The 27461-nt window shown below is 40.6% G+C and overlaps 1 protein-coding gene across 6 annotated transcripts in view; it reads left to right on the top strand.

Annotated features, from left to right (window-relative positions):
• Window positions 1-27461, top strand: part of COPZ2 (COPI coat complex subunit zeta 2) — a 670348-nt gene that overhangs the window by 202418 nt on the left and 440469 nt on the right. For all 6 annotated transcript variants that reach the window (XM_044055305.1, XM_044055308.1, XM_044055307.1 and 3 more), the window contains exon 5: window positions 9347-9402. In XM_044055305.1, coding sequence (XP_043911240.1) covers window positions 9347-9402 — 56 coding nt within the window. The remainder of the gene's footprint in view (window positions 1-9346; window positions 9403-27461) is intronic.

The raw sequence follows: 27461 nt of genomic DNA, 5'->3' as shown, positions 1-27461 counted from the left end.
CGATACTATATCATATTAGTACTCTCTTGTCTGGTGATATCCACCCAAACCCAGGCCCCTCCTCTACAACAACTACAAATAAATCCTTACTTTTTACTGCATTCAATTCCCAAAGTATAGTAAATAAAGTCCCAAACCTCCATGCTTGGCTCATACACAATAAACCTGACATCCTGTCTATATCTGAAACCTGGTTAAAACCACATATAAAAGACTCTGAAATTATTCCCCCAAACTACTCCATCATCAGGAAAGACAGGCCTCTCAAAAAAGGTGGTGGGGTGGCCCTCATATATTCATCCTCCCTAGCAGTCACTCCCTACAATAAACCTACTCCACACTTTAACAATGCTGAACTTCTCCTTACTCTACTACAAATCAATAATCACAAACACATTTGTCTAGCATCCCTTTATATACCCCCAGGGGACAATATCTCCACACTTGAACATATCCTCTCTTGGATTTCTAGTAACATTACCAATGAAACCATAATCATGGGAGATGTAAACATCAACTGGGCCTGCATTCAATCTCCAACAAACTCCTCAAATATTAACCTATACAATTTCTCTCAACTAATCACTTCTGTAACTCTCCCTACTAAAAACCTCTCCACTGGAAGTACACTGGACTGGATCCTTGTCTCCCACCCTCACTATTTCTCCAACAGTGGCACCCTTCCAGACTCCCTTAGTGATCACACACCCACTTTCACCAACCGACTTCCCACTGTTCTTCAACAAACTCACAACTATATAACTATCCGTGACCGAAAACATTTCAACCCAACTACCTTTGTAAACTCCTTAAAAGCAATTAACTGGAACTGTCTAAAAACCCTTCCTCTAGACATAGCAGTGACACACTTTAATACAACTTTCTTGACATTACTTGACTCTCAAGCTCCCCTAAGGACAAAGAGAATAAAGACTAAATCAGCCCCTTGGTTCTCTACACACACTCTTGCTACCATGAGACATAGGGATAAAGTCTGGGCACGCTACCAGAAACTCAAAACAAGTCTGCTCCTTAATGAATATAAAATGCTTCGAAATAAAGCAAAGAAACTCATCACCTCTGATCGACAAAACTATTTTTCTTCACTCCAAAACCAAAATAAAAATAACCCTCAGAAATTCTGGAAAGGGATCTCCAGTCTCCTTCATCCTAGTACACCAGATACTCCCACCCCTGACTCAAATGCCTCTGAACTAGATCTGGCCACCCAATTTAACTCCTTTTTTATTGATTCAATTGCAAAACTGACATCTTCATTCTCCAGCTCCACTATGCCCTCTAATACCCCCGTACCCCTTCCGCCTCAAACCCTATCCTTCATCACTTCTACTTCCTGTTCCCCATCTTCTAACTCCTCTACCACTTCCACTACCGAACGTGTACTCCAAGCACCTCTACCCTCCAACTCTCCCTCCCCCAACTCCACTTTCCTCTCATTCAATCCCATGTCTACATCCTCTATAAAGAAACTGCTTCTAAAATTGAAACCATGTACCAACGCCCTGACAATATACCTTCCTACTTTCTTAGTGTAGCTGCTGAAACACTTGCATATCCCATCAGCATCCTAATTAACCGTTCCCTAAAAGAATGCACAGTTCCCCAAATATGGAAACAAGCATATATTATTCCTCTCCACAAAGGGGGCAACAATAACAACATCAACAACTTTCGTCCCATAGCCATCCTGTCCCCCATTTCCAAAATCCTAGAAAAATGTGTCCATCTTCAACTCCTCCCTCATCTCCTAGAAAATCACCTTATAACTCCTACACAGCACGGCTTTAGACCTAACCACAGCACAATGACAGCCCTCCTCTCCTTCCTTGAAACAGTAAATAGAGCTCGTGATTCTGGCCTAATTGTCTCTACCTTATTACTAGACCTCTCCAAAGCCTTCGATACCATCTCACATAGCCTGCTCATAACTAAACTCTCAGAACTTAACCTCTCTTCCTCTTCCTTGCAATGGTTCTCTAGTTACCTATCCAACCGGAAGCAAGCAGTAAGATGGAAAAAAACTACCTCCTCATTCCTTAGTACCCCACAGGTGTTCCACAAGGCTCCATTCTAGGTCCTGTTCTCTTCAACATATTTATAAATGACTTCCATAAATCAATCCCATTCTCTAACATCATCCAATATGCTGATGATTCAACTATCATCTGCTCAGCCACCTCTATCTCTACACTTCAAAAACTAACTCAAGATGCCTTTTCTACAACAGAGCAATGGATGTTACAAAATCACCTAGCTCTTAACGCCTCCAAGACCAAGCTAATGATTTTTACTCCTTCTAAAGCTACTCATCTCAATCTGAACACATTTTCAATCACTAGCCAAAATAACTCTCCCCTAGAATTGGTGACAGAGACCAAGCTACTTGGGGTACAAATAGACAACCAACTTAAATTTACCTCTCATCTACAAAAAAATATCAAAAAAACCCACCAAAAACTTGGTATGCTTTATAGACAAAATGCTTACCTTACCTCTGCTACTAAAATAACACTCGATTCATCCTTCCTTATCCCCTCCCTTCTCTATGGTGCCCCACTCCTAACTAATCTGCAATCCTCCCTCAAAAAACAACTTTCCTCTTGTTACAACAAAATTGCAAAATTTGCCACCAGCCACAAGTCTTCCACCCACCACTGTTTCTCCCTCCAGAAACTAAAATGGCTAGAACTTCCCAATCAACTCACTTACACTCAGCTAACTCTAGCCCACAAACTTATTCTCAACCCCTCCCTCTGTCCTTCCCTTTCTTCCGCATTTGATATGCATCTACCCAATAGAGTATTGAGATCAAACAATCAAAACCTACTCAAAGTCCATAAACCTACATATCCCCCAGGCAAAAACCTGCTATCTTTCAAACTAGCTCACATCTGGAACTCCCTTCCTTCACTCATCCGCACCACCTCTAATCACTCTGCTTTCAAAAAATCTCTCTATACACACCTAGCATCTCAGTGGGAATGCTCCTGCTCCCACCCTACATAACCTACTCTTCTCCTTCTCTCATCCGCCAGTGCTCTGCTTCATCTTAATCTACCCAGATTTCTATAGAAGTTACTAGATAAGCCCATATATTCTCTTCTTCCTCCACTTCATCATGTCACTGAACCTCCTCTTCCTTTCCAGTAACTAATTTTTCCTAACTACTCTGTATTAAATGGACATTTCGGAGCTAATAAATATAATTATTATGTACTTTCTGCACCTTGTATTTAGCTGTACATTTTTTTTTGCTTTTTTTTACCTATTGTTAAACTTTAAATTTATGTGTGAATATATGTTTGTAAGAATGTAAAATGTATTTTTGGAGCTTTTCTCCCCAGGACTCCATTGAAAACGGGTTCCTTGTGGCCCAATGGACTATCCTGGTAAACCAACTGCAATAAATAAATAAATAAATAAATATGAAAACAAACATTGACGTATTAGTTGTAAACATTATACATCACTTATAATCCATTCATTAATTGTCAGTTAAACATTATAAAGCTCATTCAAATCCTGCCTTATTTTAAACCTCATTCTTCCTCCAAAATGTTATTCTGAGTGTATTGTTCCCACAATTCCTGTTTTTTCTGTGTAACTTGCTCCTACCCTTTTCTAAGGAGCCCACTTCCAGTTGTTTTATCTCTTTACTATATTCACTACTTCTAGTATAGTTGGTTTAGACTTTGATTTACATTTTCTAGTAATTGCTTTTTTGGCAGCCACCATAATTAGACTCAGCAATGTCTAGACAATTCCAAGTCTGTATCATAGCTCAAAAAGTAATTTCCTTAGATATATCAATTTACTTACCCAATATTTAGAGTAGTCTACAGGGAATTTTTAAAGTCTACCAAGTCATTACACTCCCCCAAAATATGTTCCCAATTACCTCTTTCTTTTCCATCACACTTCTAACATTTGCCATCTGCCTTAGAAAAAATACTTTGGAGTCTATTTGGGGTATAAAAATACCCCTGTAAGCACTTCCAGGCAAAGATCCCAAACCTTCTAGAGTTTAAGTATTTGGGAGTAATACATATGTTCTTCATTGTTTCTTTGTGACTTGCTTATCCAATCTCTCTTCCCCATCCTTTCTAACCTCCTCTGATTGGTTCATATAGTTATCATGCAGTATTTTATTTCCAATCTCTCTTCCCCATCCTTTCTAACCTCCTCTGATTGGTTCATATAGTTATCATGCAGTATTTTATTTCCAATCTCTCTTCCCCATCCTTTCTAACCTCCTCTGATTGGTTCATATAGTTATCATGCAGTATTTTATTTCCAATCTCTCTTCCCCATCCTTTCTAACCTCCTCTGATTGGTTCATATAGTTATCATGCAGTATTTTATTTGCTGTACTAATTTCCCTTTTTAACAGCAGCTTCTGTTCTAGACTCTACTAAAAAACTCTACCAGCGCTGGCATTTCATTTAGGATCCCCCTATTTATTTCTCTTTGCCTGTACTCTGATATCAGTCCTTGATGGGGAAGGCAAGCTCTAGCCTGCAGTCCAAATAAATGCTTGGCCTCTTCCCATTCTACTACCGTTCCCTCTCTGTTTATTTGCTCCCAATGCCTTGGTTCCTTTGCCAGTTTTCTCCAGTAAATTCCAGCCTCTAGCCTGTTGTCTGTATCCCTAATTGCAGTCACCCCTATCGGCAGAGTCTCTTTTTTCTATTCCCGTACTGACATAGTTCTTAGAATACTTTCTATTACTTTATGAAAGCAATATTTTGTATGGTTATTGTTATTCTTCTTAAGAATATGCATCCAAAATCCCAGTCTGTCCTTGTTTCTTGAGCTTCTCCCCCATTTCTTTGTCATTTCTTTCCACTTTGAATTATAGCTTTCTACTTTTGCTACATATAGGAGCCTTAACTGAGCAGCTCTGAAATACCCCCCCAAATCAGTTAATCCCAAACCACCTTGTCCAATTGAAAGAGTCAGTGTATCCCACTTGAGTCTTCTCCTCTGGTTGATAAAAATATTGTACCCAAGAAGGCTGAATGTTGTAATTAAATCAAAAAGTGCTTCAACAAAGTATTCGTTTAAGGGTGTGCACACACAACAAAGTATTAGTTTAAGGGTGTGTGCACTTATGCAGCCAGCTTATTGTACATTTTTTATATTTTTCCCCTAACAGATTGGTTTGTTTTTCAATCGAATTGTACAGGTTATAGGTCACATTAAAGGTGAGAAAAGTTTTGAAATTATTTATTGTAGTCTCATTTTTTTATATCACAAAAACCTGGCATTTTAACAGGGGCATATACACTTTTTATATCCACTATATCAGATAGGAACCCACTCACTTTTATTTTTGCCTCTGATCCCTCATATATCCTCCTAATCAACCTTATAATTTTATCAGGAAATGCAAATGCTTCTATTGCCCTGCTCATAAAATCCCAGTTTACTCCATTGAATGCTTTCTCTGCATCATCCCCCACCAACAATAGTGGTGTTTTCTTACATTCTGCTTCCACGTGGCTCATCATTGTTCTATTAATTTTGCCAAATATTTGCCTTCCTTCCACAAAACCACATTGATTCCCTATCCATCAATTTTGGCATCACTTTTGCTATTATTTTAGCCATTATACACATAAACACTTTATAATCATGGTTTAGAATTGAAATGGGCCTGTATGAAGCTGGATCTGATGGGTCTTTACCCTCTTTAGGTATTACAGCTACCACCACTTTCTTCCACAAACTGTGGAAAATCCATGCTGAGCCTGACTGAGAGGAGTGCAGTCAGCGGTGTTAGTTATTTCTCTTCAGAGGGGGGTTCAGGATGTCACATCTCTATCTTCCTGGGTAAGGATGCAGCAAAATGTCCAAGCCTGGATCATTCTGTTTCATCTGGACTTGATGGTAGCTGCACACACTGGAAGAGTTGAGTGTTGTTGGGGCTGGTTAGTTAGTGGTTGCAGAGTCAGTATTCACCCATGAATATTCTCTAGTTAGTGGCCTTTGGAGTAGTGGACAATGGTCATCCATCTCATTGTGAGTCTTCTGCAGCAGAAACTGTTCCAGGTTGTGTCTGAGGTCACCTGTAAGGTGGGGAGATTATCATGGCTTATCCTTCAAACAGGAAAAGGGGCAGTTCTACTTAACTATCTGAAGCTGCGGGCACTATATTTCCTGCTATGAAGAGTATCTGACATCAGAGGCCTATCTGCTTCCTGCTGCAGTAAGAGAGCTGGACTGTGGCATGATATGTGGACAGACAATGGAGCTCACTGTCATGCTTCCTGTGTAGAGAATGTGTGCATGTCCGGCAGTGGACCAACAATGAAGTGTCTCTTTTTCACAGTAGTTCACATTTCTGAAGTACTGAGCGTTTGAGTGAACTCCCACAGCCACAACAGCAGTTCTGTTTTGGAGTGGAGTATTCAGGAATCCTGTCTGGTGAGTATCTTTAAGGAGCAGGGCACCCTAAAATGGATCTACTTGCATGTCATGAGAATGCAGTCCTCCCATTTACCTGCATTGTTCAGGAGGGCAAGGGCAGAGTAGATGGTGATTGTATTTTGCCTCATTTGATAGAGAAGGTTCCTGTATACTTTTTTTCTGCTTTTTCTCTGCATCTGTACCTTATTGTAAAATTCAGTGAATAAAGATCAAGAATTATCCTTATCACTGCATAGTGACCAGTAAGGGTGCGATCTGAGGCTGTGAAGCCCTATAGTGAATAAAACTGTCTCAGTAGAAGCAAGTGACATCTTCCCTTGATTAGGGTGACTGATGACTCTCCAAGCTCCTGGTTCCTCTTTTTTTGCTGCTGTAACATCTGATCAACCTGAAGCCCCTTCCGAGACTTGATGGGCCAGTGTATTCCCATTGAGCTGAGAGCCGGCCCATTTGTTCCCAGAGGCAGGCAAAAGCTCTATAGCCCACTTGATTTGTTATCTTGAAGAGAGTCTGTTGACCCATTTGTCTCCCACTGAGGCCAGACGTGCATGGAAGCAGGCTGTTGTCATTCTGACATGGACAGTACCTACTTTACAACTCCTCCCCTGACACAGTTGTGGAATTATGCTTTTGACTGCCAAGATAGTACAGACTTGTACAACAAGTGTGGATGGGTCTATGTCATTTTTTTGACAAATGTCCTTGTCAAAACCCACATGGTTAAGAGCACATGATCGACAATGCAATTCATTGACTATTTTGACTGAGATTGCAGTACAGTGGTGATCAAAGAAGGTACCCTTTTGAGTATATATATATATATATATATATATATATATATATATATATATATATATATATATATATATATATAAAATTAGCAGGGGAAATGGGGGTGCAGAGTTGGCTTGCCCCCCACAAAAACTTTGTTTTGTTTGCTGGTGGTGTTTGTCTTGTTTCTGATGATTGCTATACTGAATTAGTTCAACAATGTTGTTAGTCGATCAACTGAAATAGAACCGTGTGGATACACAGTAATTTGGGAAAACCCATGGTGTAGGGATGGTCGTCCTGCCCAGCAAGTATATCTAACTGTGAACCAGGCCAGGTGAGTGTTTCAGCAATTTCAATGCACCCCCTACCTGCCACCTCCTGTGTTTCACTCATTGAACTTGTCTCGTATGGGAAAATGTCAGTGTTTTATTCCTGTTTTTCAGTAAAACTGACTGATAGGTTCTGACTGTACTTGTGTATCCTTTGCTTGTGACATAACTTCCCACTGGAACCCCAGAGATGATAGAAGCTGCCAGGAATCTTCTACTTGGCAGTCGTATGTTTTCCTGAGTGGAAGAGGCCCTACCTTTGGTTAGAGGGGTAGCCTATGCTACTCTTTTGCCTGAGGCAGACAGTTTACAGGTGATCCTGATTTATCTCAGAAACCTGTATGACTTGGGTCCCAGTTATTCAACAATGAATGCATGCCTTTGCATCTCTGCTTGCCTTGCACAAGATAGAACTGTGAGAGAGCAGCTGCTGCTTTTACATATTTATCTGTTTTTGAAGAGCCTGTGTCCTCCTTGGCACTTGAACATGATGATTGGCAGACTCTCCTGCCCCCATATGAGCCTGCTTGTTAGGTGAGTCTGATTTTTTTTTCTCTCTTGGAAGATGCTTTTCTTAGTCGCCATCATTCTGCTTAAATAATCTGTTAGCGTCAAGCTCTTACTTGCAGAGAGCCATATTTGGTCTTTCACAAGAAATGGGTGGCTCTTAGGACTAGCAGATGTATTTTCTGAAATGTGGTGCAGAGTTGTCCTGACTCCCTGTTTTCCCAGGATAGGAATTGAGAGAAACAGCCTTTCACACTTTAGACATGAACCATCAGCTAACGCTGTTCCTGAGGAGAGAAGTACAAGTTCAGATGGGCAGAGTGGCTGTGTGTGTCCTTTACTGCACAGTGACACGTGTAAGTTGGCGTTGTGTCTTGTCATAAGTCGGCTCACTTCTTATTGGAAGATGTTAGTCACATGGTCCAGCACCTACTGATCAGCTGCTTCCACTGCCTCCTTCAATGCTGTCTCCAGTGTGGACAGCAAGGCTGTGATTGTTTTTTCACTGGATCACATTTTTATTGCTTGAAGTATGATACCAGGAGTCTAACCTTTTGCACTCCGGTGTTACAAGATTTAGCTTTTGGGTTTTTGCTTTGCACTCTTCCTGTATTTTTGGCCGCCAGGGAGGATTAGATTTCACAACTATCCACCGTAGTAGGCCCCTGAAGTCAGATTAAAGATCTATATTCTCCAGTTTATCTGACACGGGCTTCTGCAATGGTTGCTTTATCTTCTGTCACCTTTTTATCTGGGTAGTTTATTCTTCCATCAGTTTTGCATGAAGTTTTCTATAATTTTGGCAAGCATAAGTCTGTCATTTTATGATGTGCTTTTTGTTTCATGTCTCACAGGCTACGCCCACTCAGTAGACTGAGTTCAAACTAAACAGTGCAGGGGCAAGCCACACTTTTATAGCTTGAGACATGAACCCATGGCATGCACCAGCAGGAGGTTTATGTAGAAGGTGAGCATAGAAAAGTGAGTAAAAGTCATACCTGGTGCAGGGATAGCCTAGCAGGAAACAACAGCACTTAGCTACTACATAAGGCTGTCGTGCTTATACTTCGGTATGGTGAGTACATTTCTGTTATTTGCCACACTTCATTACTAGTAAACCTGTTTCAGTATTGGAATACATGACTTTAATTAAAGAAAGTGCACTGGTTAAAACTAGCAGTGCCTGACACAGCTTCGGAATACTGTATAGTGAAAGATTACTGTGTTATTACAAATGAGATTTTGAAGTTTATGACTTAGTGGCATGATGTATATTTTTATTTTAGCTGATGCTGATGGCTGTCTTGAACTGCTTGTTTGAATCTTTCAATTTGATGTTGAGGTGAGTATCACAATTTACTATTTACTTGTTTGTATTTATTTATCAGGGAAAAGATCCATTTAATTGAGAGCAAAACAGTGAAAATATAAACAATGTTATAATAGTAAGAATAAATTTAAGATGAACCAAAATGCATTATACATGAAAATAAGAACATTCTTTGTCAATAGCCAACGATTTATACATCTAAATCAAGGAGTAGAATACACTTTTAATTAGTTCACTGACTGATTGACTGTATTGATTATCTATGAGATTCCTAGACACAGCAGGCATACTTTTTGGTTAGGAAAACATTGCATCTTACCCAAAACACAGGCTTTTGCAGGAAGATGTATCGCATCTGAAATATGTGGTAAAAGCTATAATATGTATGTATCCAGCAAGCTGTAAGAGACCACCAGAGGTAAGTTTTACACTGTTATCCTTTTCATGCATGGAACCTCAAGCCAGGTTATCCTTTTCATGCGTGGAACCTCAAGCCAGGTTATCCTTTTCATGCGTGGAACCTCAAGCCAGGTTATCCTTTTCATGCGTGGAACCTCAAGCCAGGTTATCCTTTTCATGCGTGGAACCTCAAGCCAGGTTATCCTTTTCATGCGTGGAACCTCAAGCCAGGTTATCCTTTTCATGCATGGAACCTCAAGCCAGGTTATCCTTTTCATGCGTGGAACCTCAAGCCAGGTTATCCTTTTCATGCGTGGAACCTCAAGCCAGGTTATCCTTTTCATGCATGGAACCTCAAGCCAGGTTCCTTGCAGGTATTACTGAATTAGAGGGTGGTATTTGTGCATGTTATGAGTCTATGTATTCAACAGTCAAGCAAGTTTGCAAAAAGTAAAGATGTGAAGTGGGTCAGTGAACTTCACAGAATGTGCCTCTGAGGGGGTGCAGTAGGGTAATGGGTATAAATGTGTCTTTTATTATGGATGTAGTTTCCACTAAGTGTTGGTTGGTACTAAACCAAGGCAAACTACTGATATTGAACTGGGTCAGGTGGGTGGTAAACCTGGGGCCATTATGGGTTCCAGATCTGCACATACTGACAGGGAACTGTGTAGATGAATGAAAGATAACGCGTGTCTGAATCAAAGTGATAAGCCTGTACTCCACCTCGGTGTTCCCTGCAGCCAGAGCTAAGCACATGTTAAGTGATGGCACACAGTGTGTTTGTGTGACACAAGTCCCCTTGGAGCCAAGTGACACCAAGGATATCAACCAAGGAACATCTGGGTAGAGGGCTAAGAAATAAATGGAATGTTGTGTGTGTGTGTGTGTGTGTGTATGTGTGTGTGTGTGTGTGTGTGTGTGTGTGTGTGTGTGTGTGTGTGTGTGTGTGTGTGTGTAGGGTGGGTAAGATGGCAACAGAATAACAGTGTCTTAGTGAAGCTCCACAGAATATTTTTTAATTCTGACAGGAGCATTGTTACAAAACCACTTAAAACTAGTTCTGTTTTGTGTCTGAAGATAAGTTATAATGTTTCCTGACTAAAAGTAGTTCATGGGTTCATAGTTGTATACAAGACTAATGACTACTGGGGCCTTTATAAGCCTAGCTGACAACCCAAATGCATCCCATGAGTTACTGTGCCTTAGAGGTCATTTTAAGGGGTATATGTTAGGGCATGATTTAATGGCTGTTGCTGTCCATCAGAAACGTAAGTGTCAGACCAGGGGTGAATGTCGGATTTCCCATCGAGTGGTCCAGGTTGCACTTGAATAGAGTTAGGGAGGGGCTCTGCTTCACATGATTAGGAAGTCTGTTCCAGAAAATGGGGAGTCCCTGAGATGTGTCTGTCCCTCCAACATGTCCTATTTAAGTTATAGACAAAGTTTAAATCCTTAGATGTAGTAGTTCTGATGCTGCTCATTTTGCAGATATGCAAAAGGTCCATCAGAGCAGGATCCAAGGATGTCTTGTATGCCAGGTGTAAATCGCCTTTCAGCAGTTTGTGTTTATGCCGTATATTCTTTTTGTGAGAAACGTCTGTGGACTTCCCAGCTGTTTCATGTGACTGGTCAGGTATATACAGAAAGGGACGTTATACTCGATGAATCTGATGATGGTTGAGTGTAGTGGCACAATGACTTCTGTGGACCTGGGTGTCATACCTTTGCTTATAAATTGGGTGACACAGAATGATTTTCTTACACCCTTAGACACATGTCACTCGAAAGCCAAGCTACTATCTACATGAGTCCCGAAACCCAGACTTGTGTGTCTACTTTTTTTCCTAGGTTGGCTAACTTCCCAAAGGGTACTGTTATGCATTTCGTGGCACTGAGTTTTAAGCTGTGGCTTTGGCACCAGTCATTTGTCTGTGCCAGACATTTCTGTAAGAGGTTAGTAAGCCAAAAGCCCTTAACATTGGCCTTGACTTCAGAAAATTAGATGCCAAAAAGGAGCGGACCCAGCACAGGGCAGTGGGGGACTCCACTGGTGACTGGCCCAATTTGTAGAGATGGACAATCAAATCCTAACTTCCTGAGTTCTGTCTGTGAGCCATTTGACTGACCAGTGAGATACATAGAGGTTTATGCCTAATTCCATGAGTTTGTTTAAAGTGCCCAAGTGGGGTATTGTATCAAATCCTTTAGCTAGTTCAAGATAGGTAGTATGCACTGTTTTTCCTTCATCCATTCTCAGTACACCTGGTTCATTAGGCATGACCTGCTTATGACAAAACCAAACTGGGCTGGGTTCAGAGTCAGAAGGTCTCCTATGTCATTGTTAATCATTTCGAGGACAACTCTTTCCATGGCTTTGCATGTGAGACGAGTCAGATTAATGGGTCTGTAGTACCGGGAATCCGTTGATAGTCTGCACTTGTGCAGATGGATAACCTTTCCAGACTTCCATTCACTTGGCAGGAAGCCTGTATGGAGGACATCATTGAGTAATGACACCAGCAGCTCTCTAAAGTCATATTTCAGGCGATTTAGGAGGCATTCTGGGGTATTATAAAGGCCCAGCAAAGCTTTATTATTGGCCTTCAAGAACACATTTAAGACCTGCTTCCTACTGTTAGGTGGTGGGATTATTTTAGATTGTATTTTCTGGGGGCAGCTGGTGGTGAATGTGGCTGCATTCACCAGTCGTTTGGTATATTGCTGTTTGCTGACTTTGAGATTTCAGACATAGCTAAAGAATGCCTTATGGTTGTTCTTGGCTTGGGACACTATTTTTGCTTCCAAATTTCCTTTATTGGACTTAATTAGTCCTCAGTTGTTTGCTCAGTTTGATGAGAGAGTTTGTATCTTTCTGGTGTTACACTTCCTAATTTTATTTATGACTTTTTTATTCTTTTGCTGTACAACCTCTTTAATTTTGGATTCCACCATAGTGGTTTGTTTTTTCTACAGAGCTTCCATGAATAATTCTGAATAGGCTGCTGTGTTGTTTGGGTTTGGAGGTGTTTACTATTTTGACAGGTTATCACTTAATAAAAGGTAGTTTGCCTTGGAGTAGTTTTTAACTGTTACCTGGTCTGTTGGGTTTACATAAATGATTCTTATTTGAAAGGAGACTGCAGCATTCTCCTGTATTAGCGAGTACCAGGTCCAGTGCAGCATTCTCCTGTATTAGTGATTACCAGGTCCAGTGCAGCATTCTCCTGTATTAGTGAGTACCAGGTCCAGTATGTTTGCACCTGTAGTAGGCATATGCACTAACTGATCCAAGTGTTTATATTTGCAAAGTCTTTGAATATGTGTGCCTGGAAATGTGGGATTGTGTAGGATTCTCAGTTTATAGGGGGATAATTGAAGTCCCCAGTGAGTATGATATTTGGTTGAATAGTGAGCGTCTCCAGTAGGTCTGAGCATGAGCAATGGCTTTCATGGGACAGAGTTTGTTAGGATATGGTATGGGACATTGTCTATGATAATCTGGACATGGAGGAACTCCAGTGTGTCATCCTGTGTAACCAACATAGAGGTATGTTGTTATTGGTATAGATTGAGACACTTCTGTGCATTTGCTGATCTGAATGTCTGGATGGCACTGAAGGCTTGCACTGCTGGGTTACCCTCTGTAGCTTTAAACCATGTTTCAGGAAGTGCATCGATGAACACATCCTCCAAGGTGAGGAGAGCTTGGAGCGAATGCAGCTTCTGGTTCAGACTCCTAGCACTGAGCAGTTATACCTCCAAATTTCCTTGGATTGTCTTGGAAGATTTGTCAATTTCGTATTGCCTAAACGAGGCTGTATTGGGGAATATAGTGTTTTAGCCTATATTTAAAAGTCTAGAGGTGACAGGTGCAGACCATCCTTGGCAAAGCAATGTGGTTTAACCATGTCCTCCCACGCTGACAAATATTGTACTCCCCTAGAATGACAGCAAAAACCTACGCCATGATTAAAGTCAGTCATCTCCTGTGGCACCATCGTTAGAGAAAGTAGAATCTGCACACTGCTAGGCATGTACCACCCTGTGACGTGTAGTCTGAGAGCCCATAATGTTTCTATTCATCTAGTCTAGGGAGGCAAGTCTCAGCTCATTTACACTTGGAGTATGTGATACAGTGACTTGACTGCAGGCATAACTTGCTTGATCCTGGCACCTGTTAGGCAACTGACCATTATTTTGTTGTTATTCAGCCTGGTGAGTGGGGTATCCATATGTTACAATGGTGTCCCCGATGACTGGAGTCCTGGGTAGTGTATTGTTTTGCCTTATGGGCTTGGTAGTTGATGCTTCACTGGGTATGGCTGTATGTACAGTCTTGGGTGATGTCTCTGTTCAGTGCTTTCCTGTTTGCCGAGCATAATTTTTGCAGGTGGAATGTCTGCAAGGTATTTGGAGTTTGGGAAGATTGCTTTTAAGTGCCACAACATAAGTAGGTCTATGTGCATAGGATGTGTAATGTGTGTGTTTTTGACAACCAGATTATTACGAGTGTTTTTGTACACAAGAATTTCACCTCCAAAGCCATTTTTGTATTTACATGTCTCACTTACTGTATTTGTTTCTTTTAAGATTAAACAGTTGTTGAACATTAGACAACTGTTACACACACCCAGTAATGGACATAAAGTGGAAATAATGTTTTTATAACAATGTCTATGAAGTGCTTGAATTAACTCATCTACTTGTGAAAAGGGGTTTGTCTAAAACACAGTAAGAAGACGAAGATCTAAGAAGACATGTTCAGCAGCTGTTTTTAGTGACTTGATGTATTGAAGATTGAGCACTATGAAAGCAAAACAGCAATATACAGAAAACTTATATGAAACAAACTGCAATGTTAACTGTCAAGATCGGTCAACACAATAATTAGATAAGACATTGTGTACACTCTAAATCAGGGGTGTCCAACCTTTTGGCTTGCCGGGGCCACATTGAATGAACAGAATTTGTCTTGGGGCCGCATATAAAATGTATCATATAGTTAACTTTTTCGCTTCCGCGGGCGACCAAAGTCGACCTCTTGGCTGTATTGTAGGTGCATTCGAACAATGAATAAATATAATAAATGCCTAATATTTGCCTTAAAATTCTAATTCTCATTCTAATTCTCTAATCTAACAGTTAACTCCAACATCTTAATATATATATAAATATATATATATATATATATATATATATATATATATATATATATATATATATATATATATATATATATATATATATATATTTTTTTTTTTTTTTTTTTTTTTACAAATAAACAGATATTCACTACAGCACTAGCATTTCTCACTGGGAAAACCACTCCAGCAGTCCAACTACATAAAATGTCAACATTAGCAGTCCTACAATACTATAATCCACAAAAAATAAGCCAACAAATGTGCAATAAAGTAAATAATTCACATTACTGACTTAATAAAACAATTCTAAATAAGCTACAAGAAGGTCTTACCCAAACAAATGACTGGTGCCAGAAACATGACCTCAAGCTAAATGCCAAAAATGCATCATCATCCCCTTTGGGGAGAGTGATGTCCCCACAAATGATCACATTAATAACAATGTTGTAAGCATGCAATCAGTTGTGAGGTGCTTGGGCACCCTGGTTGATAGAAGCCTGACTTTTGACCACCATGTTGTCTCCGTTGTACGGAAAGCTTTTTACATGGTCTACCTCATTAGTAAGGGTATCTCATCCAGGGACAAGGAGGTCATAACATCCCTGTATTCTTCCTTTATAAGAGCCATTACTGAGTGCAAAGCCTCTTTTGGCATGTACCTCAGCAAAACACCCTGCCAAAAGAAAGACTACAACCATTTCTGACAAAAACGGTCAAAGGACTAAGTTCACATAGTTATCCAAACAGACTAAAAAGCTTCTTGCTTTCCTCTGTCTCTCACTGGTCCCTATAAATTTCATCACTGGCTTGCTTTCCAGGCTAAGAAAGATCCTGCCTTAAGAGACTTCCTCCTCCTCAGAAATACTGATTATACTTAAAACGCTTACTACAAAGACCACAGCCTTCACTGCAACATAAACAAGCCACTCTGTATGGACAGGTTCTTGACACAAAAACTTCAACTTCTGTAAAAAGCTCCCCTCATTATCAAACAATGTAGTTCAGCAACACGACAACTGGATGGCTGGATGGATAGCCATAAATGTATTCCTTGAGTAAGTATCATAGCCTTCATCAAACCAGATGGAAAATCCACATGCTAAACTTTCCTAGCTGGATGGCTAAGATCTAATATTGGTTACTCAAGTCTACATGCCCAAGAAGAGGGGCCTATTTAACTAAGAATTACATTTTCAAAAATGTATTCAGTATACATATTAAATCTCTCTCTCTTTCACACACTCACACACTTACAAAAGGAGCCCCTACTTCTAAAACAGGCAACCTCAGTAATCACACACACACTCACTGATTGATTGAAATCCTGTCTTCTTTTGTAAAAAAAAAAAAATCATACTACAGATGGACTCATCCATCCAATTTCCCACCACCAGAAGGACTATCAATAAATTAGCTAAACAACTGCTCAGCAAAAAGTAAATCAATAAGAAATCCATAAATTCTCTAAGATCATACTACATACTGGAGTTAACATGTAACTTCCCTCCAATCTAAAGCCATCAGACATTCAGACATTTTAATTTGTGCAGAGGTTATTCACAGACTGACAGTTTACTGAGCTGTCACATTAGCACTCTATGCTTACGTCCGAACCAGTGAAGCATACTTGTCAATTCCAAAAGAATTAAAGTAGCTTAATAAGGTTATTTGCAAGGTTACATGGCAGTTTATACTGGAAATAAGCAAAGATATTAAAAAGGCTGTGTTTCTCGTAATTATGCCGAAAAGTCTTCCAAGGTAAATACAACCTTCTGATTTAGTATGGAACCATACCTCTCAAACTTAGAGCAAGAAATCTGGAGAAAGAGAAAAATAAAAGTGGGACACAGGCCCCAGAATAGTTATGCATCACAGACACCATTGAAACAACTGTATCTGCAAACATTATACATCACTTATAATTTTCTATCCCATCATTGTCAGTTAAGCATTATATGGCTCATTGAATCCTGCCTTCTTTTGTAACAAAGAAAACCATGCTTTGAAATGATAAATGCATTAAAAATAATAAATAAAACACATTACATCCACATCTGCAACTTCATACCTGCGAACAACCACAGAGCTTTCACTGAAACTAGGGCTGTTTATTTCCCAGGAATGATAGCTCTCCCTAATTAAGTCTAATGGGATACAATCTACCAGGATCTGGACTACCTGAAATAAATTAAATTATGGCCTGCTAATTGCAAGTGCACTTTGTTTAATTAAACTAAATTTCTAAGTCCACGTACTGTATTTTTTCAGTAACATCCCAATATCCATTTCCAGGTCACTTTGCAAGACATTGGCAGTGGTAGACTTGGCATCCTCCAGATCCCTACAGGACCACACTCATACTGCTAGCATTGTCCATTAAATGTAAATACCCATCCACTGCAAATGGGAAGAATCTGTGTCTTAAAAAAATCTACTTTTGGCATGCCTAGTACCCAAGTATCAGGTTTTGAAACAAGAAACATATTCTCCACAGTACTTAAGTCTCTGTCTTCAATAATCATCTACTGTTGCAGCCCTCCCAACACACAAACACACATACACACTAAAACCCACAACATTTAAAAAATGACATTGTGCCCACCTGATTTGCCAGTATTGATGATCCACCAAAGCTATACTTACTGTTGCCCAATCTGCCACTGCTTAGAACCCAGCAATGGCAAAACAGTACTGGGTGCTTTTTTGTTTATCAGAAAACAATACAACTTTATATGCTACAGTCCCATAAAGTCAATCCACTACTGACCCATTAACCCTAGGCTGCTGTCTCATTCTTACTCCCTGGAACTGCATTACCTTGGATGACTAATTTTATTTACTAAGCAAAAGACACAAATTGGCAGATGAAGCGAAAATCCATACAGTTGAAAGGTATGATTTCATATTCAGTACAACACTATCTCTGTCAGGAAAGTCGAAATTTAATGAAAGAGTACTTTTAATGTACAATATATTTGTGCGCTAACTTATTTGTGTTCAGTAGGTAGATTGATCGTTATTTGCCTCTTTGTGCATGTGTCTCTGACTCTCTGTCATGCACACACACACACACACACACACACACACACACACACACACACACTCCTTCTTCTTTCACATACACAAACATTCTGCTTTCATGCATGTACTCACTCACTCACTCACTCACTCTGTACTTACCTATTAACACAGGTAAGTGCTGTCCCTTTCAAAGGCAATGGCAGCAAATCCATACACGAGCCCCTCTTCAGTGAGAACACACACACTCGCACACTGATTCTTTTGCACGAAATAACGGTGGGAACACACACATCCTTCCTTGATGCAAAAAACACAAAACTAGAAGGGGGCTTTGGTGCATGTGCACACCGACAGAGTTATAGGTCACAGGCATGAAAAACACAAAACAAAAAAGTGTTTTGGGGCATGCGTATATCGATGTTGCAGTTAGAGGTTGGGGGCCTTATGCGGTCTGTGGACCGCAGGTTAGACAAAAAAAAAAAGGCAAAATATTTATTAAAACAGACTACATGACTAATTGATAAAATGGATGACTTGGAAAAAAAGGAAAGAAGCGACAGTATTCAAAATTTTGGTGTGCCAGAAAAACTTGAGGGAGATGATGTGTGTGTTTTTAACTGCATGAATATTTGAGATGATGAAATTAACATAAAGTTTATTTTGTGTCCATAAGAGAGCTCATACTATTACTGTGCTTCCATCAAATAAAGAGAACAACAAGTCTAGGGGTCCATTTAGGTAAAGAACTGGCCATAAAATCAGCTTGGAATAATGCTCCTGTCAAGGTTGCTTTAGATGCTCTTCATTATTCTGCTAAAACTATTCAGAAAAGAAAGTCTGCTTGATCTATCTTTAAAACATTTAGAAGGACCAATATATAAGGGTGCAACTGATGTTTCCAGCAAAAATAGAGACATCTGTCACGTGGAATAAATTCTTTTAGTACATTGGATGAAGCTGCCATCTTTGCCAAATCCCACAAAATAATACTTGAAGAAAATATAGACTGGACTTCTCTGGCTGTGCAAACATTACTGGCTAGGGAGAACTGGACATCAGTAGCTTCAAAGAAAAACAACTACTTGTATTCCAATACCTAATGAGTTGAGAAGGAAGGAAAGAAGTGATAGAACTGAAGTCAAAGGTCATAAAATTGTTTTAAAGAGGGAATTATTCCTTCATTATCCTGTTTACTTTAACATTTCTATTTTAACTTTCATATTTATTTGAGGTAATGTACATTTATTTACAATGCTTGAATTCATTATTTAAATAATTGATTAATTGATTAATTAATCAGTTTATTGCATTTGTTGACCAGAAAACTCTAACTAGACATGAAACCCCTTTTCAGTGGTGGGTTGGGGAGAAAGGCTCCAGAAAAATGATGAGAAAAGACATATAAAAACAATACAATTTATTTCTGTTTATGTATTTATGTATTTTATTTTGAATTTGTTAACCGGGGTAGAGCACTGACCCAGTTGGACTTTTTCTGAGAGGAATAATCTTTAAGTAAAAGAAAGGAGAGATCCCCACAGTTTGGAAGCAGGGACTGGGGAAAGCTTGGTATATGGAGTGAAGCCTAGTTTGGGGGTTCAGAAGGGAGCACATGGATGGTTAAGTCCTAAGATTGTGTGCTATTGCTTCTCCAACTAGTCTGGAAGCTAGAGAGGGGAAGGAGTCATTCTTGATAAGTTTCACTAGTTGAAAAGGGAGGTGGAAAGTCAGCGTATGTTTTCACAGGTAGCTAGTTAGCTTTGCAGTGGTGTTCCCTTCTTAGGGAGAGAGATGCATCTCCAAGTGACTTTTGAGATTGACTGGATGATGAATTTCTTTTAGATGCTGCAGCAATTAGAGGGTGGCGATATTCTAGCTGAGCCAGTAAGATACTTTTACATATGATATTTGCATCTGTACATCACCTTTTATGTCCTAAGCCCTAAACAGGGAGCATACATATGATGTACGGTGCCTATATGATTTGGTGTACTGGCCAGACGTTGGGCTATCCTGATAAAATTTTACACAACAGTACTTTGCAGCAGTCCCTCTCAGCTATTCTTGATTTAGTACAAATTACAAGAAAGACCCCAAAATGCTAGAGTATTCACTGAGTAATACCTTTAACTTCTTGTAGTCACAAAAGAAACACTTGCATTATGGTGAAGAACTGGCCCTGTAGGGCTAAGGCTAGCATGGGAGTCTTATCTGATAAAGAAGCCCATGTGGGTGCTGGGAAGCAGCCTGTACAGGGAGAATACAAATGCAAAAAGAAAAATCGGACGGACTCCAGATAAAAGTATCATCAAACAGCTACAAATAAAAGGTTCGAATCTCAGTCTTGCATTGATTGCTGTAGTAATTCAATTTGGCATGAAATGAAAAATGGAGATTCACGTATTATGGATCGAAGTATCTTTACTGAGAAACGAATACACCTTGGCAGATGAGTGCTGTTAATCAGTAGTGTGAGAACCCGGTTTAAATACCCTCACTAGAGGCTTAAACTAATTATGCATTCAACAGAGGATTTAGCAGTAACTAACTCTATTGGTCAGTGATAGTACATTCACTAGCAGCTTAAATTAATTATGCATTCATTAGAGGATGCCATATTATTTAGACACCAGAAGTACCACAACACTTAGGTACCATAACATCTTTGGCATCATTACGGGAATCGGGGACAGGGCTAGGGGGAAACACTAGACAACAGTACAATGACAGGTGTGCCATAACAGCACTTAAACTACTACAGTGATTGGAGGTGTGAGGGGACTCTCTAGCCACTGGGCATACTAGACAGATGCCATGATGGCACTTCAGCTATTACAGGGATTGGGGATTATCATGGGAGAGCAGACAAGTAAGGGACCAGTGCAGTGAGTGTAGTATGTGTCTTTATGTTTTGTGTACTTGTGTGTTTGGGAGAGTGACTGGAGGAATGCTAATGCCTACACAATCAGCAGTTTACTACAGTGGCATGCAGATCAGCATTGATATGCACATTGTGCTAGTAATTCTGATTCACAGGCAATGATCTTTCCTTGTCATGGCTAACATGTCTGTAAATCGCAACATGCCACATTGTTGGAGTAGGGCCTTTTTAGCACAAGCCATGCAAATCGTGTTAGGCCCTTTAATGAATTCCCAAGTCTGTGTTATACACATTGATTTTCTCCTTTAATGGTTTTAACTAAGTACCAGTAATAATAATAATAATAATTTTAACTAAGTACCAATAATAATAATAATAATAATAATAATAATTTTAACTAAGTACCAATAATAATAATAATCATTTTAACTAAGTACCAATAATAATAATAATAATAATAATAATAATAATAATAATAATTTTAACTAAGTACCAATAATAATAATAATAATAATAATAATAATTTTAACTAAGTACCAATAATAATAATAATAATTTTAACTAAGTACCAATAATAATAATAATAATAATTTTAACTAAGTACCAATAATAATAATAATAATAATAATTTTAACTAAGTACAAATAATAATAATAATAATTTTAACTAAGTACCAATAATAATAATAATAATAATAATTTTAACTAAGTACCAGTAATAATAATAATCATTTTAACTAAGTACCAATAATAATAATAATAATTTTAACTAAGTACTAATAATAATAATAATAATTTTAACTAAGTACCAATAATAATAATAATAATAATTTTATCTAAGTACCAATAATTTCAGTAGTTCTGCACAAATTCATAGCTTTTGACATGGCTATGTCTGTCTTAAAAGCTTGCTCATTGTTTCATAATTTCTTATGCCCCAAATTATCTATTGACTATTAGCGAATCGCACAACAGACTAAGTTAATGCATCGTTAAATATGTTCAACTAGTGCAGTATCATAAGCATCTGTAGTATCTATCTGTAGGATCTCAAGCTTTTGTAATGAACCAATGTCTAGTAAACGGCAAGTTTTTTTTCTGGGATGACAAGAATCTCAGATTTATCACTAAGTCCTGCTGCTTTGTCTTTCTTCTCATCAAGAAAATTCAATTAGCTTAATACCGTCATGCTTTACTTCATAGCAGAAAGTAGGAAGTTTGCTAACTGTACCTCTTCTGACTTTTCAACTAATCCACCTACAATGAGGAATAAATTGAATTTCTAGATCCAAATGTCCACTTTCCTGGTAAATTTCTTTGAAGCAGAAGAATTCTAGGGGTCGTACCTGAGCCACATTTCCATTGGGAGCTTTGCTTCTGTCATTCTAAACATATAAACTGTTGAAAGCAAATATATTTTGCTACTTCTGAGATATAGTTCTTCAGTTCTGGCAGCTATTTAACCATACTTTGAAATCAGACTCTATCAGTGACTTAATAGATAGACACAGGAGTTGTTGTCTGATCTCCATGATGCATATATTCCAACTGATGTCTGCAGAATTATAGATGTATGTACCCTATAACATGCTAATCATTCTAGATAGTTCATTAGCATTAAAGCTTTTGATACCTGCTGCAGACCAGTATTAAGGCACATGTATCACCTTTGGTTACAGCTGTGTAGAACACACAGATTGCTGTCTGTCAGCTGTATGCTGGTACATAAAATACATATTGGAAACTGCTGCTGGCAAAGGCATGAATCAGCAGTGGGCACACATGTTATTTATAGTGACATAGATTTACTTATCCTTAATAGATGTTCTTCGTGTTTCACTGTTGCAGTCATTACATTTGGGTAATCTGCTGGCAGGTTACTTATCCTTAATAGTTATGCTGATGTTCTTCGTGTTTCACTGTTGCAGTCATCACTTGTGGGTTATCCCTGCTGGGTAGCTCTTGGCTGGCCCGAATGCCAGAGTAAAGATTATCCCTCCAGCGTCGGCTGCAGGTCACCTGAGACTGATGTCAGGTCACAAGGGCTATAAAGGGAGGCAGCCGATGCCATTACATCAGTCTTTCCGTTGAGCCAGAAGCAGAAGCAGTTTGTGAATGCGTCAGTCGGCCATTGCTAAAGTGAGGAAGAAAAACTACTAAAGCCGAGTGTCCTGTTGGGGATCTTTTTCTTGTGCTTGACCGATGTCCGAAAAAGTAAATAATTGTCTCTACTATGGAAAGCAAATACCACACTGAGACTTCCATAATCTGTGTGTGACTTGTTTAGGCCCAGACCATGACATCCTCGGATGTCGGTTCTATGCTTTATTTACAGCTAGGACCATCTGTAGAAGGGCTGAATTTGTAGCCAGGCATTTCAGGGAGATTAGTTACCAGCGCAAAATGGCATCCATCGGTCATTCTATGGTGGAAATCCCTAAAAAGAGAAAAGAGAAGGAAAGGGATAGACCACAGAAGGTTAGGCCCACAGACGACACAAACCTGAAGTCAGCCAGCCTATCATCCACTAGCACAGCGGAATTTAGTGAGGTGCTTACGCAGCCCCTGATGACAGCTGTACAGCCACCGCAGGCCTCTACTGAGACCCTTTTTGAGTCTGGTATGCTGCTGGATCAGGCTTCTCTGTCCAAAATGTCAGTCAGCAGCCCTGCAGTTGGGTCCGGAGCCGCTTTGCAGGCACCGGCTTCCGAGGAGTCCTTTTGAATGACTGACGCCAGACGAAAAACGATGGCCACGCTGCCAGCCAAGACCGCACCCAGGCCCATTGAATCTCTGAGGCCTAAAAGCAAGGCCACTCCTAGGAAAACTATGCTCAGTCAACCACTACCTTCCACCCAGCCTGCTCAGTCACAGCAGTTATTTAGGATGACTGAGGATTTAGTCACTCTTATCAGAGGGAACCAGTCTACTCAGGCTTCTCCAGCCAAGAGAAAAAGGGACCATTCTACAGAGGTGCTTTCAGAACCAAAGTCTGAGGGCTCAGAATTTCTGGACTCATATGCTGAACAACAGCCCCTGACTGCCTTCAAGAATTCTGATGCTGAGGAATCCATTCCTTCTGCATCCCCTTCTGAGGACCTCTCTTTTGGGGAGACCTTAAATACCCTTGGAGAGCATTTTCATTGGGAAGCTCAGGACTACTCCCAGTCGAAGAAATGATTAAGAGAGTTCTTGGACTTACCACAGCACAAACCCTTAGCCATCCCTCCCATTCAGGATATGGTGGAGGATGTCTTCCTGGAGTCCGGCTTCACACCTGATGCCCTCCCTCATGCACCCAGAAAGCCCAATAGATATTACAGGGTGCCAGATACCCATAAGTATTTATTTAAGAACCCTGCAGCCAACCCAGAAGTAGTCACTGAGAGACCCAAGGGGGCTATGGACAGTTCTTCCAAAAGCCCAATACCCTTTGACAAGGAGAGCAGGGCCTTGGACCGATGGGGCAAAAAGGTATACACTTCAGCTACCCTACCCATTAGAGTCCTCAACTGCCAGTTCCATATGGTAAAATATCAACAGAACACACTGGATTTATTAAAGCAGAAAATGTCCTCCTTACCAGACAGTGCTGCTACCAGAGAACTGGGAGATCTGATACACTCCAGCTCTCAAGTGGCAAAACATTCCCTGCATTGAGGATTTTATGCTCTAGAAACCTCTAGCAGGGCTGCTGTTTTTGGATCAGTCATCAGGAGACATGCATGGTTGAGAGAGCAACCTTTGCCTGATCACATAAAATCAAAACTTCTGGACATCCCCTTGGATAGAGAACAATTGTTCGACCCTAAAGCAGAGGTGATCAAGAAAATGGAGGATAAGGCCAAGTCCATGCAAACAGTCAAAGACTTCCTACAGGTGCAACCCCCCCCCCCCCCCCAGATTTAGTAGGAACTTTCCCACCAAACACTGGTCCTTTCCTACCCAAACCAAAACTGTGCAAAGAAAGGGATGCAGAGATGGGCCCTCCAGGCAACAGCACCAATGCCAGTAGAGACCTAGACAACACTCCTAGGCAAGGGAGTTCTAAGCCCACTCTCTACCCCAAGGACTCACAATGACTTCCCCTGGGATCAGAGATCTAGCCCTCCACATCAACCTGAAGGAAATGATGGTGTGCATGGCTATGACAGCTTTCTAGCCCCACCTCAGACCAGGAGTGCTCTTGATCAAAACAGACAACACCGCAGTCATGTGGTACATCAACAAGCAGGGGGGAACTTATTCCTACCCCCTTTGTCGTCTAGCCATGCTAATCTGGCAGACAGCTCATTGTTGGGGCTACATCTGATAGCCCAGTACATCCCAGGGACGCACAACACCCTAGCAGACCATCACAGCAGAAGTGTACTGGACCCCCATGAATGGCAGCTACAAAAGGAAACCTTCACCTCTGGGGACACCAGGGGTAGACCTCTTTGCAGCCATACAAAACATTTAACTAGGTTCTGCACCAGGGAGTTCCACCCACGAGCTTGGAAGGTGGATGCTGTCTCCTTCCACTGGGGCAACATGTTTGTGTACGCCTTCCCTCCCTTGCCAGTGATTCCCAGGGTACTTCTAAAGATCAAGGAGGAAGGGCCAAGAGCTGTCCTCATTGGCTTAAACTGGCTCAGACAACACTGGTACCCCTTGCTCCCCAGCCTGGCCAGGGAGCTACCCATGAGCCTGCCTCTCACAGAAAAACTGCTAACCCAAGAAAAAGGGTTAGTACTGCATCCAAATCTTCAAACGCTCAGCCTATCCGCTTGGCTTATACCCCAGAGGTGGATATCAGGCCACCTTTAACAGGTCTGGGATATAATTAAGGAGGCCAGGAGGCCCAGCATTCAGAGATCCTGCTCTGCAAGATGGAAAAGAGTTTCTGCATGGTGCCAGTCTAAGGGTACAAGCAACTCCTATGTCACTCTCACCTTGGTTTTAGATTACCTGGCAGAGCTAGTGTAAAAGGGATTATCATACTCTTCAATCAAAATTCATGCCTCAGCTGTCTGCTCATTCCCCTGAAGAACAGCCTATGTTCTCCAACCCCTATTAAAACAATTTCTTAGAGGGGTGTCACACATCAGGCTCCTAGAAGACCACCCACTCCTGCGTGGGACCTGAACTATGTACTGGAGAAATTGACCTCACCTCCTTTTGAACCAGCTGTTTCAGCAGAAATGAAGCACCTCTCTTGGAAGACTGCCTTCCCGCTGACCGTAACCTCAGCCAGGAGGGTTTCAGAGCTGCATACCCTCATGGCCATTGAGCCCGTCATTATTTTCCATGCAGACACGGTGTTTCTGAGAACCAACCCCGCATTCATGTCTAAGGTGGTATCTGACGTGGCCCTTAATCAGGCTATCCATCTCCCTACCATCTTTCCATACCCACAAAATAGGGAGGAAAGGCTCCTACATACATTAGATGTGCACAGACAGCTTAGATACTATCTGGATAGGACCAATTTTTGTGGAAGCTGCTGGTCAGCTTTGCCCCAGGGTAGAGGGGCAATCTATATTTAAACAGACCATTTTGAAATGGATATCTGCATCTATTTCTGCTACTCCTCCCATGGGAAAATGCCTCCCAATCCTGTCCAAAGCCATTCCATTAGGGCAGCATCAACTTCCACTGCTTTCTGCAGAGGCATCCCTATCAAGGATATCCTAGAAGCTGCCACTTGGACATCTTTTCACACCACAAAACACTACCAACTGCCTCTTTACTCCAAATCCCGGGCAGGCTTTGCTTCAGCAGTCCTGCAGGGCATAGTGGCTTCCACTTAGAACAGTGCAAGCCTATTCTCTGACTCCTTCCCTTCCTTCCACCCTACTTTTCAGCTTTGGGAGTCATCCCACAAGTGACAACTGTAACAGTGAAACATGAAGAACATAGTACAGTTGTGTACACTTACCATAAATGTAGATGTTTAAGTGTATTCACTGTTGCAGTCCTGTTTCCCTCCCTCCTTCCCCTTTTTTTTCCCCTTCATATCTAGTTATACCTAATAGCTTACCCAGGTTGGCCTTCCTCAGGCCTTCTGGCCAGGGCTCCTATGGGTTGGGGCAAGAAAAACTGATGTAATGGCGTCAGCTGCCTCCCTTTATAGCCCTGACAACCTGACGTCAACCTCAGGTGACCTGCAGCCAACACTGGAGGAATAATCTTTACTCTGGTTTTCGGGCTGGCTGAGGGCTACCCAGCAGGGATAACCCACAAGTGATGACTGCAACAGTGAATACACTCGGAACATCTACATTTATGGTAAGTGTACACAATTGTACTTTCTCCTGTGCCTTTATGTTTTAGCTGCAATACCACTCTTGGATGCCTCGTCACTGTGCCCCTGTTATTTGCAGTTATATTGGTACTATTACAGTGCACAGGCAACATATCTCTGTTGGTACCTACTTTGAGATGTAATTATTCAGTACCTCTGTGACAGTTTGAATTACTGCAGACTTTACTCCTTTGGAACATGTCATACAGCTGCCTCTGAAATTCTTTTATGATTTATTCAGCAAATGTTTTGTGGACCACAGTACCTGAGCACTTCTGAAAGTTTGTCATAGACCTCTGTGAATCCCATCTTTTACATTTTATTGTAACCTGAAAGCT

The sequence above is a fragment of the Protopterus annectens genome, chromosome 13.part0, assembly GCF_019279795.1.
Source record: "Protopterus annectens isolate FY-2018-M chromosome 13.part0, PAN1.0, whole genome shotgun sequence".
Lineage (NCBI taxonomy): Eukaryota > Metazoa > Chordata > Ceratodontiformes > Protopteridae > Protopterus > Protopterus annectens.
This window is presented reverse-complemented; position numbering and strand designations above follow the sequence as displayed.